This window comes from Trichosurus vulpecula, chromosome 4 (assembly GCF_011100635.1).
Source record: "Trichosurus vulpecula isolate mTriVul1 chromosome 4, mTriVul1.pri, whole genome shotgun sequence".
Classification (NCBI taxonomy): Eukaryota; Metazoa; Chordata; class Mammalia; order Diprotodontia; family Phalangeridae; genus Trichosurus; species Trichosurus vulpecula.
In genome coordinates this window covers 440,610,007-440,623,483 of record NC_050576.1, presented here as the reverse complement: position 1 = coordinate 440,623,483, position 13,477 = coordinate 440,610,007, and the positions used below count along the sequence as shown (strand labels likewise).

General features: G+C 52.7%; 1 protein-coding gene across 1 annotated transcript in view; it reads left to right on the top strand.

Annotated features, from left to right (window-relative positions):
• The window catches only part of ATP2A3 (ATPase sarcoplasmic/endoplasmic reticulum Ca2+ transporting 3), a 96,878-nt gene that overhangs the window by 55,642 nt on the left and 27,759 nt on the right, over window positions 1–13,477 (top strand). The window contains exon 9 of the mRNA XM_036754319.1: window positions 11,808–11,896. Coding sequence (XP_036610214.1) covers window positions 11,808–11,896 — 89 coding nt within the window. The remainder of the gene's footprint in view (window positions 1–11,807; window positions 11,897–13,477) is intronic.

The following is a 13,477-nucleotide window of genomic DNA, read 5'->3' as shown; positions in this document are numbered from 1 at the left end:
TGAGAGAGGGCAGCTAGCCTGCCCGGCCTGCTCTGGAGTCCCATTGCCAGCCTCAGCTTTCTAATCCTCCTCTGGGCTCAGGGAAGCAGGCAGGAGATGAGGAGTGGCTCCTCCACCAATTCTCTCTGGACACGGGGCCATCCCATGGCATTAGCCAAACCAACGGATCAGCCCGGAAGGCTCTTCCTGTTTGACTTGGAGAACTCTCCCATTGCATGGTGTCATGGAAAAGAGGCAGGTCTGGGAGGCAGCTCCTAGTGGGCCCCTCCTGGGGCCGTGGTCTTCTCATCTGTTACATGCCAGGGGGTGGGTGCGGACCACTTTATGCAACCCTAACACACCCCTGCCCAGCCAGGACTGGGCTGCCTGATGGGCATGCTGCTTCGCCACCTTCTGGAGGTCTCTGTGTTTGGGTGCCCTGGGAGGGGGGGCCAGAAGGGGAACAACAAGGGAAGGAGTGAGCAGAATTCATGAGGTTGTGTTTCAACAATCTGGCTAGCAGCTATTGTGGGGGTGAAAGACCCACATAAGCCCAACAACAAGAACGCTACCAGCACGCTGCAAAAGCACAGGTTCTCTTGACCTGCTTAACTAAAGAAAGCAAGGTTAAGGGGTTGACAGTCTTACTTTAATCTAACCTACAAATATAACTCAGTTCAGGAGGAAAAGCCAGCACTCTGAACTTCAGAGCAAAATACAAACAAAATACAAACATCGACAGACAGACCTTGTCTGATTCAAATCCCAATACATAGTTACCAGAGTTTAACAAAGTCTCAGCATCCGGGTTACAAGCTGGAGGGCCCTTAGCTACAGCTGCCCAGAGTCTCTGCATCAGCACCATCACCAGTGAGAGCCCTGCACAAATGGCTCTGTCCCCTAGGGCTTCAGACCTCATCAAACGTCATCTGAATGACAAGAACTTAGGCTGCTTTGATTGGCTCTTGAGTTAGCACCACCCCTTGGTACCCTGGAAGCTTCACACCCACATAGGCTTAGCACCTAATAGGGGTTTGGGCCTGGGGCTTAGCACCTACTAAGACTCAAAGTGGGCATGGCTCTGGAGTTAGCACCTCCCCTTAGCCAGCCCCACCTTGGGCCCCACCTTAGTTACCAATCCACACCCACATAGCTTCTATACCTAATAGGGATTTGGGCCTGGGGCTTAGCACCTAGTAAGACTCAATGAAATGCACTGAATTACTCAAAGGAAACAAAAGCCAAACTCTTCAAGGGCACTTGGGTGAACTAAGTGCTAAGAGCCCATTTTGCTTACCAACACAGGTTGGCAGCATTTGAACTTTGCCTCTTCCTTGGGCAGGTCACTCAGCTGCGATGTCTCACTTTCCCCATCTGTATCACATGAATTCCTTCCTTCCCTCCTTCAGGTTTGACAGTCAAACCTTTTCTTCAATGTGGAAGGTTGAGCCCCATAGGGTGAGAGTCCAGGGAGCCAGCAGCTGAGTGGCATGCTGTCATAAATGCGTCAACACTGCCCCCCCCCCCATCCAGCTGCACTTCCCTGACTCCTGGGACCCCACACCTGGTTCATCCGAGTGAGTGCGTAGCTTTCAGCTGCCAGTGGCTCCCACTGCCGATTCCTACTATGCTTGCAGGCCACCATGACCCTCAGCTCTTTTGTTGGACAAGCTCCATGGCCTGAGCTCCCTCACTTTGCTGTGCTGGTGGGAGAGATTCTTGAGCCCAACTACAAAACTTTATGTTTTTCCCTATTATATTCATCTTATTAGATTTAGCCCCAGCGACTGAGCCTGTCAAGGTATTTTTAGATGCCAACTCTGCCATCTGGTGGGTTAGCTTCCCTCTAGCTTTGTATCCTCTGCAAACTGAGTGCGGCTGCCAGGTCTTCCTTTATCTGAGTCACAGATCCCTGGGGCACTCCACTAGAGACATTCTAAGCTGGTGTGGAACCATAAAGGAATACTTTTTTGCATGTTATCATAAATTCCAAATGCTTTAAAATGCAGGCATTGAAAAATCCTCCTGAGTGCATCACCATGTTTCCCACATCTCCATTTTCAGACAGTCTTCTTCACTTTTCCGATCTGCCTTTGTCCTCTGGAGTCTTCCCTTTCCTTTGGCAGGGGTGAGGAAAACCCCACCTGTTGCCCCTCAGGCCATGGGACTCTTGCACATCCTTTGGGTTGTTTCCTGCTGGTAGTGGCTTTGGCACAATAGCACACAGGACAAATAGGAGATGCCAGCCCAAGGGGGCATAGGACCTCCTAGGGAGGCTTGGGGGGAGGAGACCCAGGACTGGAACATCGCTGTTGGGGAGACAGAACAGCCAACAGCTTCCTGAGGTCCCCTAGTGACCACTTTGTCCGTCAAACGGTGGAAGAGCCAACAAGGGAGAGTTCAGCCAGGTGATCCTGGATGCTGTCGGAGAAGTGATGGGAGCCCTCGCTGAGAGTCTGGGAGGATGCAGGAGGAAAGCCAGGAATCCCCACCTGTGCTTTTGGTTTTTGTTCTGAACTTCACCATCAGCAGATAAAAGGGCCTCCCCACATATAGAATGATCCAAGAAGGGGGCTGTGCGTGAAACGAATCTCGGGCAGGCACAGCTTGCTGCTTTTTCCAAAAAGTCCAGAATAAGTAAGTACACTTCCATGGCCATTCTGCCTCTCTATGCTTCTGGATGGCCTTCTTCACTGAGCACTTAGAAAACACCTTAGTGGCATTCTGATTCTTGTCCTTCTCCTTGGACAGCCCCATGCCTCATCCTTTTCATGCCCCACACCCCAGACAATGGAAATAAAATAAAAAAAAAGGTCCTGTGACAGATGCGCATGGGCAAGCAAACCATGCTGGCATGACCAACCATGTCGGGAAACGTATGCCTCATCCTACACCCGGCGTCCACCACCTCTCTGTGAGGAGGTGGTTTCTAGTTCCATCTCTGGCACTGCCTAAAATCATGGTTGGGCCTTGCCTTATCAGAGGTCCTGAATGTTTCCAAGACTTTTGTCTTCACAGTGTTGCTGTTACGGCATAATTTGTTCTCTTGGTAATTTCACAGCATCAGTTCCCACAAGGCTCCCCGGTGTCTCAGAAACCAGCCCCCAGATGTTTCTTATGGTACAATAGCATTCCATTCCATTCAAGGGCCATGATTTGGTCAGCCATTCCCCCACTGATGTGGGTACCATCAGTAAACACTTATTAAGCACCTACCTGGCACTGTACTAAGTGATGGGGATACAAAAAGGCAAAAGACAGTTCCCGTCCTCCAGGAGCTCACAATCTAACAGGAGAGACAACATGCAAAAAACTACATACAAACAAGCTCTCGATAAGATAAATTACCAAAAGGAAGGAACCGGGGAATGCTTCCTGTAGAAGATGGGATTTTAGTTGGAACTTAAAGGAAGACAGGGAGATCAGTAGCAAGCGTGTTCTAGGTATGGGGGGATGGCCAGAGAGAGCCAAGAGATGGATTGTCTTGTTGGAACAGCCAGAAGGCCAAATGTCGCTGGACCAAAGAGTATGTGTAAGGGACTCACGTGTAAGAAGACTGGAAAGGTAGGAGGGGAGTAGCTTATGAAAGACTTTGGATGCCAAACAGAGGAGTTTTTATTTGCTCCTGGTGGCAATAGGGTGACGTGGTCAGACCTGCAATTTAGTAAGATCACTTTGGTGGCTGAATGGAGAATGAACTGGAGTAGGGAGAGACTAGAGGCAGGCAGACCCTCTGAAAGGATATTGCAATAGTCCAGGTGTGAGGTGATGAGGATCTGCACCAGAGTGGGGGCAGTGTCAGAGAAGAAGAGGGGGCAGATTGGAGAGATGTTGTAGAGGTGAAATAGACTAGAAATGCTGCAGAGGTGAAATGGACTAGAAATGCTGCAGAGGTGAAATGGACTAGAAATGCTGCAGAGGTGAAATAGATGAGAGATGATGCAGAGGTGAAATAGATGAGAGATATTGCCCAGGTGAACTTGACTAGAAATGCTGCAGAGGTGAAAGAGATGAGATGATGCAGCAGTGAAATGCAGATGCTGCGGAAGTGAAATCACAGGCCTTGGCACCATCTTGGATATGGGGGGGGGGAGGTGAGAGTGAGTCAGGAGTCCAGCATGACATAGGTTGTGAGCCTGGGGGACTGTGAGGGTGGCAGTGCCCCAGTAATAGAGAAAGTAGGAAGAGTATATAATTTGTCATCTCCACAAAGAGCTGCTGTATATATTTTTGTACCTCTGGGCCTTTTTTCTTGGATCTCTTGGAGGCAGAGGCCCAGGAGTGGTGTGATTGGGTCAAAGGACACACACACACACACAGTTTAGTGACTTTGGGGGTGTATTTCACTTCATGGTCACACGGTAAATGCCAGAGGTGGGGGTTTGCTCCACACTCTCCTGACTCCAAGCCCAGAGGCTCTATCCACTAGGCAGCACTGCCCTTCCCAGGATTCTGTGACAGCCCGTCAGGTGAACAGCCAGAGGAGAGCAGCTAGGAGGGGAAAGGCCTACAGTTTCTGCATTTTGAACTGAGAGTCCAACCCCTTTTTTTTAAACATAAGAGGCCCAGAAGGGCAAGGGATTCATCCAAGCTCCCACAGTTTGTTGATGGAGCATTGTTCTCCCTCACTTTACCCTGAGGTTTGGGGCTGAGCACTATCTCCTTCCCACTCCCTGGAGCTGGGGCTGGATCTGAGGCCTCTCCTGGTGTGGGTGTGAGTTCCAGGCCGCCTAACTCCTTCATGTTTAGCCTCTGTAGAGCTGAGACTCCTCCAGCCCCAGGGAACTGGTCCCTGGAGAGACCTCCAGTCTTCCCTGTCTTCCCTGAATCTCTGCTCTGCCCTGCCTACCCTGGGAGGAGGACACAGTCCAGGCTCCCACTGTCCTGATGGCCAGTCCGTCCAGAACCACAGCAGAGAGGAAGTCACTAGGACTACGACTCTGAGGGGGCGTCAGAACCCCATAGATCAACCCTAAGGAGGCAGAAAGTTAGATGCTGCTGCTGGCCAGCACCAGCTCCAGCCTCCTCCCTGAGCCGGACAGCCCAGGGGCTAAGGAGCCCCGCCTAAGGGCCTTGGCTGGGATCTGGGCCTGCCTGCCTGATGTCTGGGATGGTTGGGGGAAGCCAGGTAAGATTCGCTGCCTCAGCCTCCAAGGCCGTGAACTCTGAGGCCTTTAGCCTCCAAGCCTTTCACTGGGATGTGCATTCAGAGCAAGGCCACGGACCCCCCCACCTGCCTCTTCAGAGAAGACTCGCCTTCATCGTCTCATTGGAACTTCATGTTGGGGGAGATCCTTGGGCAGCTGGTGGTGCCGTGGATAGAACATGGGGCCTGAGTTCAAATTCTGCCTCTCTGTGATCTTGGGCAAGTCCCAGCCTGTTTGCCTCAGTTTCTTTATCTATAAAGTGGCTTCCCAGGGATGTTGTGAGGACCAAACGAGATCGCATCTGTAAAGTGGCCCATAGCAGGAGTGGTCATGGCGTCCACGTGACAGACAAGGAGCCTGAGGCCTTGTCTGCAGTCTCACTGTGCTGGTGGTTGCTTCCTCTTTTTCCTAGCATTCCTCTGGCCTCACAAACAGCCCTGGAGACCCTCTGGAAGGGGAATGGTGACTCCTGGGGTGGGGCTGGGGGCAGGCCTCTATCCCCAAGAGAGCAGGGCAGGGCCTGAGAGAGGCCTGCTGGTGGTGGATGGCCGCACAGTTTGCTACCCAGACGCTGAGCTGCACGGAGCTGACGTCACTGTCCCCAGGCCCAAGGGTCACAAGAGAAGGTGTGGAGGAGGGAGGGGCTGAGTCTACAGAGTGACCTTGAACCCAGCCCCCAGGAGCAGAGGCGACCCTGGAGGGAGGGCCTGCAGGGTTGACCCCAGAAGCCAGTGCTTCATTTGTCTCTCACTGTACCCCCTCCTCAACTAGAACATTGGGTGGGGAGGGGGGCGGTCCAATTCAGCAAACACCAATTAAGCCCCTACCATGTACCAGGCATTGTGAGAGGGAATAGGGATTCAGAGACTAAATGAAAAATAGTCCCTGTCCTCAGGACCCTTAAATCTTGCTGGGGGACATTGCATGAACTGAATTCATATTTACCTGATTATCTGAGGCTAGAGAGACCACTGACAGCTAAGGGCATCAGGAAAGGCTTCCTGGAAGAGGTGGAAACCTTTGAATCCCAGTAGGTGGAGGTGAGGAGACTGTAGGTCCTTGGCCTGGGAGGGAGGGTAGATGGACTGTCTGGTTTGGGGAATATCCAGCTTGCCCTTTGGCTGGCTGTGGGAGGGAGTAAGGCAGATCTGGAGCTGGGATTTCATTGAACGTTCAGGTGAGGAAACTTAGCAATGCAGGTGGGTCCCTTCTCCATAAGATCTCTAGTTAGAGAGTTGTCTGGAACTCGGGCCGCACAGCCAGTGCTCGCACCCAGGAACACTCTCCAGTACACTTCAATGCCTCCCTGTGTAAAGGGGGGCAGTGCTGTGGACTACTCCCTGGGAGGCACTGACCTCCCTGACCCCAGAGACAAGGACGAGGGAAAGCCCCCCCCCCACCCAGAAGCTCAGGGCCAAGTTAACCAGCCTGACGTGATGAGGGCATTCGGGGACAGAAGTCCACTAGGCAAGCGCCAGCTGGACCAGTGCCAGGAGAGACTCAGGGAATGCCAAGAAAGACAATTAACCAGAGAAGACACAAATCCAAGAGGGGCCGCATGGTGTGGTGGGAAGAAGGCCAACTCTGGGAGCCGGGAAGCCTTGGACCATAGTCCTGCCTCTGCCCCAGCCTGGCTGTGTGACCCTGGACATCTCATCTGGCCTCTCGGGGCCCAGCCACCTCTCTGAGGCTTTCAGTGGCAGAGCACATGACTCTCCTCTTCAGGAGTTCCCTATGCCAGTGAAGTCACAGGTCTCAACCATATTAAAGGGAAATTCTAAATCTGCCTGAAGGAAATGAGGTTGATTGGTTGTCGTCTTCGTTCTCAAAGAGGAGCCAGATGACATCGCTGTGTTTGAGTCAAGTCACAGTGTGTCCGACTGGCCGATCAGACCGACATGAGCTCGGAATGCTCTCCCACAGGTCAGACACGATAGTCTGTGTGAACGTTTGGGGCAGATTCTCTAAACTTGCGTATCCTGCATTTCCTTTGAGCTGTCTCAATTCTGCTTTGCTCATAGAACACAGCACCCTCTCTGATGTGGGCACGCCATGCTAAGCGATCCTGTGCCAGTGTCTCCCGTGTTACACGATCAATTCCAGAGTTCTTGACAGAGACCTCGAGAGTGTCCTTGTATTGCTTCTTCTGACCACCATGTGAGCGCTTCCCCTGTGTGAGTTCTCCATAAAATAGTCTTTTTGGCAAGTGTACGTTTAGCATTTGAACAGCGTGGCCAACCTATCAGAGGAAACAAAGAAGCAGGTTCCAAAAAGTGTAGGAAGGTCCTCAGGAGTCCAGACTGTGTACACTCCCTGCCCTGTGCAGATTGCAGCCTCTCCCCTCTCCTCATCCAGGGGTGCCCCCCCCCCGCCAATGCTGGGGGCCTTCCCACCGTCTTGACACAGCACAGATATCAGTGGAGCGTGCTGGTGATCTGGCATCAGTCATATCTCCTTCTCACTGGGTGCCCCATCTCTCCCCGTTCCATCATCCCACTCTGGACAGAGATGGATGGATGCCTTTCTCCAGGGTAGTTCTTCCTCACCCAATGCTGCAGTCTCCTGTCACCCGCTGTGATCCTCTCCTTCACTCCCCATTCAGGGGCTGTGTGGGAGTGAAGTCCCTAGAGCTTCCAAACCACTGAGAATAAAATCCCAGAGTGGGCCCAGGATGGCCCCACCATCCCCAACTACCTGAGGACACCGATGGAAGAGTGAGCAGCCAGCATCAGCCCGGCAGCATCATAACTAGGGAATGAGTCAGAAGGAAACATTTCCCAGCACGGTCAACGAGAGACGGTGTTCCCAAGAGGAGAGAACCCACAAGACCCCAGCCTGGAGATGTTCAAAGGTCAAGATTTTCCAGACACATGATTGTCTGATGTCCAAACTCTAATGACAAAGAAAAGAATTATTGAAGTTTTGAAAGGACCAAGACATTCATCATCCAGAAACGCCAATGAGGAGAATCTCCTCAAATTTCTCAGCGTACTTGCCTTCTCAGGAAACTTGGTTCAGAAGAGAACAAAATGTAAGTGCCTTGGTTTAGATCCACGTTTCAAAAAAAGATGTACTGACATCACATTGAATTCGAGTCAGAAAATGACAAGGACAGTATGGTGAAAGGCACCGAAAATAAATGTCTAGCCATTTATAACATACACATGCACCAAACAATTTGGCGGATAAATTGGTAAAGTATCACTCAACAGCAATGTAGGAGAAATAGCTAAAATAAACATGTATGTGTATATAAATGGCAGAGGACTTCAGCGCCCCATTATCAGAATATGATAAATGCGGCAAGAAGATGAACACAGAAATCCCAGATCCGGGATGCTTAGAGAATAAGCTGGAAAGATTGGACATATGGGGATAACAGAATGGAAGAAATAGAGATGACATAGTCTCCAAGTACACACAGAATTCTCCCCCAAAAATAGATTGCATGCTTGGTCATAAAAAAAGCCCTCGGCAAATCGAAAAGGCAGAAATCGTGCATGCTGCACTCACAGATCCCACAATGGGATAAAATTAGAAATTCTTGACAGTAACATGAGTAAAAATGGAAGGCTTCAGGCAAACCAAAGAACGATCTAGGAAACAGTAACTGGGTTAAGGGTGACATTAAACAATTACAGATAGTTTTAATCAGGCATCCCTGGAGTGCTACCTGGACACCCATTCTGGGCTCTCCTGGGCTGTGTCAGAAGAGGGAGGCCCCATGGAGCTGGCCATGAACTTGGGCCTGGTGTCTGAGGGCTGACCTGGCTGGGGCAGGGTGGGGCAGGGCACCTCACTCACCACCAGGACCCAGTTACTTGCCAAAGTGTCCCCCAAGGTGTCAAAGGGCTTGGGGGTGGCCTAGACCCACCAGGGACATGTCAGGCCTTTGGAAGTCACTAGTAAAGCAAGGACACATGCTATATGCCCAGCATAAGGCCCAGCTCATGGTAGGTGTTTAATTAATGCTTGTTGGTTGATTGACTGATGAAAGAAATCCAGTGCTCAGTTTTTCTGGCCTCCAGATGGCCGGGAGGGGCAGGAGTCCTGGGCACTGGAGCTTCACATTCACACTCACACTCACAAACACTTCCCCCTTACTCACACACATATGTCCTCCACACACACTTACACACACACACGCACACATATACACTCCCACAAACATTGCTTTCTTACACAAGGACCTCATTGCTGAGCCAGGGCCCTGGAGTCTCAGAGCTGGTGGGCAGTGTGAGCCACAAGTTCAGGGATGGGGGAATCGGGGCCCTGCAGTCTGGATTCCGCTTAGAGAGTGGGGCTGGCCCAGATGGCCTCTGGAGCCTGGAGAGGCCTCCCTGAAACAGGGCAGACAGAAAGATTGGCCTAAGCAAACCTCTCCCTGCCCCAGTAGATTCTCTGATCTCCCCCATACTGTTCCCTCCTACAGGATTGTGATGGGCCTTGCCCTTGGCTGACTAGACTCTTCCTCCCGGGAATAAGGCCCCTTGGGCTCACCACTGGCCCAGTGTTGGCTCCTAAGCTAAAGCTGGGCTTGTTGATAGATGCCCCTCAGCATTCATTCAGCTGCTGGCCTCCAGATGGAGGAGACAGACCCAAGAGAGACCGTAGCCCCTGGCTGCCCTCAGGGATCTTACAGTCCAGAGGGAGGAGATGAGACCTTTGCATACCTCACACAGAGCAGTTGGTAGGGCACCCTTTACTTTATTGAAGGAGAGCAAGAAGCATTTATTAAGTGCTTACTGTGTGCCCAACATTATGCTGAGTGCTAGGCATACAAACAGCCCCTGCCTTCAAGGAGCTTCCATTCTAATGGGGAAAGACTCCATATGAAAGGGTGCAGGGTCCTAGTGGTGAAGTCTGCAGAGTGAAACACAGCTTGTCTAGGCCTCTCCTCTAAATGGAAGGTCTGGGAGGAGCTCCCCAAGGGAGAAGGGGCCACTAGGACAGAGGGATGTCCCAGGGTGGGGAGGCCACAGGCACTGTGTGGGGCAAAGGCCGCCAGAATCCTCCTCATTCCAGCTGCCACCCTCAGCTTCAGTGCCCCTTCCCTCTGCCTGCTCCTCCTGGGCCCAGGCTCCAGGCCACACTCACCTCCTGGCCTGGGATGCCATTAACACCCCATAGTTTGTTTAGCCACTGCCCTACAGAAAGACACTCCCTGGCATCCGGTCAAAGGCCATCTTGAGGTACACCACTAGATGCATCTTTCCTCCACTTCTTTGGGCTCTGGGCCTTTTAGAGGCATAGCAGGGCAGAGGGTGTGCCCCGTTTGAGAACTCTCAGGGCAGAGCCAGACCACTGCATGGCCTTATGGGCAGGGCATCAGTGGCCTGTTTGCCCACAGCTCCTTCACCATTTGGCATTCTCCTCCTCTGTCACCCCTGCCGATCTGATGGGTGTGAGGTGGAACCTCAACATTCCTCACCGAGGGACACCTTAGCACTCCAGACTCACCTGGGTGGGAAGCTGACCTCAGCCCTTGCAGAGCTAGCCAATGTAACCTCAGTCTGCGGGATGGCCGGGAGGGAGAATGCAGACAGACGCGCATGGTCCGCATTCACCCCTAGGAACATGGGCGTGGCTCCCCAGGCACCTCCCCCAGCTTCAGTGTCCGGGACAGACAGGTCCATGTCAGAGAAGGCTCTTGGGAAGCCTGGTGGACCAGGCAGCCAGCAGCTTCCCAGCTCTTGGTGTCTTGCTTCCCCCAAGCCACGGCAGCTGCTTCCTAGCTCCCACCACTTTCCCATGGCTCATTGCCTCTTGCCCATGGGCAGGGGTCGGTGGCCCAAGGTAGTAGCTTTCCTTCTCCCCACGCCCAGTGCTGCCCCAGCTCAATGCTTTGCCTCTGCCAGTACCCCTGGCCATGGTGCTGACACTAAGAGGCTGCACAGGGGATGGACACAGTCATGGGCTGTCGGTGTCAGAAGACCTGAGGGCCTCTCTGGGCTTGGCCACTTACCCAGAGGGGGACTCCAAGCAGTTTTCGTGGTCTCTGGTGACTTCATCTGAAGGTGTGTGAATTTGGTGTGAAAGCATCAGGGTTCAGATCCTGGCGCTTCCAGAATTCAGCCTCCATCCTGGCCTCCATTTCTTTGTCCAGCGAGGGGGTTGGACTGGCTGACCACTTGCCAGATATCATGTAGGGGTGATTTTTGCTCGATGTCCTGCAAAGGCCCTGGCCCAGCTCTGACCTTCTGAGACTCAGTCTACGGTTCTGAAGCCCATAAAATGAGGACAATAATACTGGAGTAGGAAGATAGTGTTTCTGCTGAAGAGCCAATTTAGCCAACAAAGATTAAGCACCTATGGTATGTGGAGCATTGTGCAGGTACAAATGTTAGGCAAGGCAGGGGCTTGCCTTCCCTGAGATTCCAGTCTAGTACAAGGGGTGAATTGTTCTTAAGTAACATTCACTCACTGTCTTGTCTAAGCATAGCATTGTGGTCCAATAGTAAGCCAAAGGAAGCCATGGTTTTCCAGGACACAGCTCAGTGGGTCAGTCAGTAAACATTGATTGAGCACCTACTGTGTTTCAGGCACTGTGCTAAGTGCCCAGCTCTGGAGGCCTCCCCTCTTGTGCTAGACATCAGCCTCATGGACACTTGCTGAGCCTGGGGATATCTCCATGCCCATGGTGGCCACCAGCTCAGCTCTCTGCCTCTGTTTTCCCTTTAGATGTTCATCATTGACCGGGCAGAGGGAGCTGACTGTAGCCTTCATGAATTCAGCATCACGGGCTCTACCTACGCACCTGAAGGCCAAGTGTGAGTATGGCTGGAGGGCTGAGGATTGAGGGGAGGGAGACCTGGGTCCTGGGGGCTGGTGGGTGGGCCCCCCAGGCAGCATGCCGTGATGGGCCCTGAGGCCAGAGCCTCGATGCAGCAGCCTTGGCTCCCCCCATCCTGGGTGGCCTCCCAGACTCAGCTGTGGGCTGCATGCCTGAAGCTTCCTGGGGAGGCCGCCTCCTCCCCCCAGGGACTGGGCCTGCTCTAGAGGGCTTAGCCTTGGCCAGAAGCATGAATAACCCTCAGGGCAGCTGCTATAGTCCTCGGAACAAGGCTGGGATGGACAATGGCAGCTGGAGAGTCAAGGGATGGTAAAGGCAGTAACTGGCTAGGAACATCCCACTTCCATTCTTGTGTTGGCTGAAGGTGCCTGGGACAGGGGACTCTCACTCCCCTGAGGTTGCTCCTGGCTCTTCCTCTTCTGACTTCCAAAGGCAATGGGATGAATGCTGACATTTTGAGGCCGTGTGAATTGCTGGCACTCGCGCCTGAGCCTTGCACGCCTGCCTTGGACCTTGGCACCCTTTGGCAGGGGCCCTGCCTTGGATGGACACCCCGGACTGATCTCCCGTTCCTTTTTATCAGGGTCACTGAATGGGTGGATGAGGGTATTGCTGTAGCTGCTGGTTACCTGCATTTAGCAAAGCAGTTGAAAAGCCGTCTCATGCTCTTGTGGACAAGATGGCAAGAGTAGGGTGAGAGGAGAGGACCGCTAGAGGGACTCCCCAGCCCTCGAATGGCCAGACCCGAAGAGCAGTTGTTTAGGGTTTGATGCCAACTTGGAAGGGGTCTCCAGTGGAGTGCCTCGGAGATCTATGCTGGTTGACCTTTTTATCAGTGACTTGGAAGAGGCATAAACAAAGCTTATCACATTCATGGGGGATCAGAGCTGAGGGCTATAGTGAACATGGTGGAAGTCAGAGTCAGAATCCATGGACCACAACTTTGGGCTGAATTGTTTCAGACAAAATTTAACAGGAAGAAATGTACCATCTTACACTAAGGCTCAAAAAGTCCACTTGACTTCACAAGGATGGGATGGTTAAGTCCAGATATATAGTTTGTCTGAAAAAGATCTGAGGGGGTTAGTGAACCACAAGATCAGTGTAAGTCAACAGTGTGCTGACGGCTGAGAGAGTTGAAGCAACCGTGGGCTGCCTTCAGGGAAGTGGAGGCATTAGGGGCATTGGGCTGAAGTGTGGGCATGACAGCTTAGGAAGGACACTGGTGAGCTGGCGTGTCCAGCAGAGGCCAGGCGGGCTGGCGAAGGGCCCGGAGGTCATGTCTGAGGAGAGGACTGGGAGGTGGGAAGGCATGGAGCCTGGTAGCTTGGTTTGAATATCTGAAGGTCTGTCATATGGAAGTAATCCTTGTACAGGGAAGGTTGGTGCCAGGGGGCCCTGGCCAGCTCGGCAGATCTGTGAGGCTGTGCCTCGATGGGGCAGCACTGCCCTCTGCTGGAGGCATTGCCAGCTGCTCAAAGCTGACCTTCCCTTGGTCACTCACACGGCCACTCACAAGGTGGTATGATGGGGCCACTGGGCAGCTGGGACTTGGCAG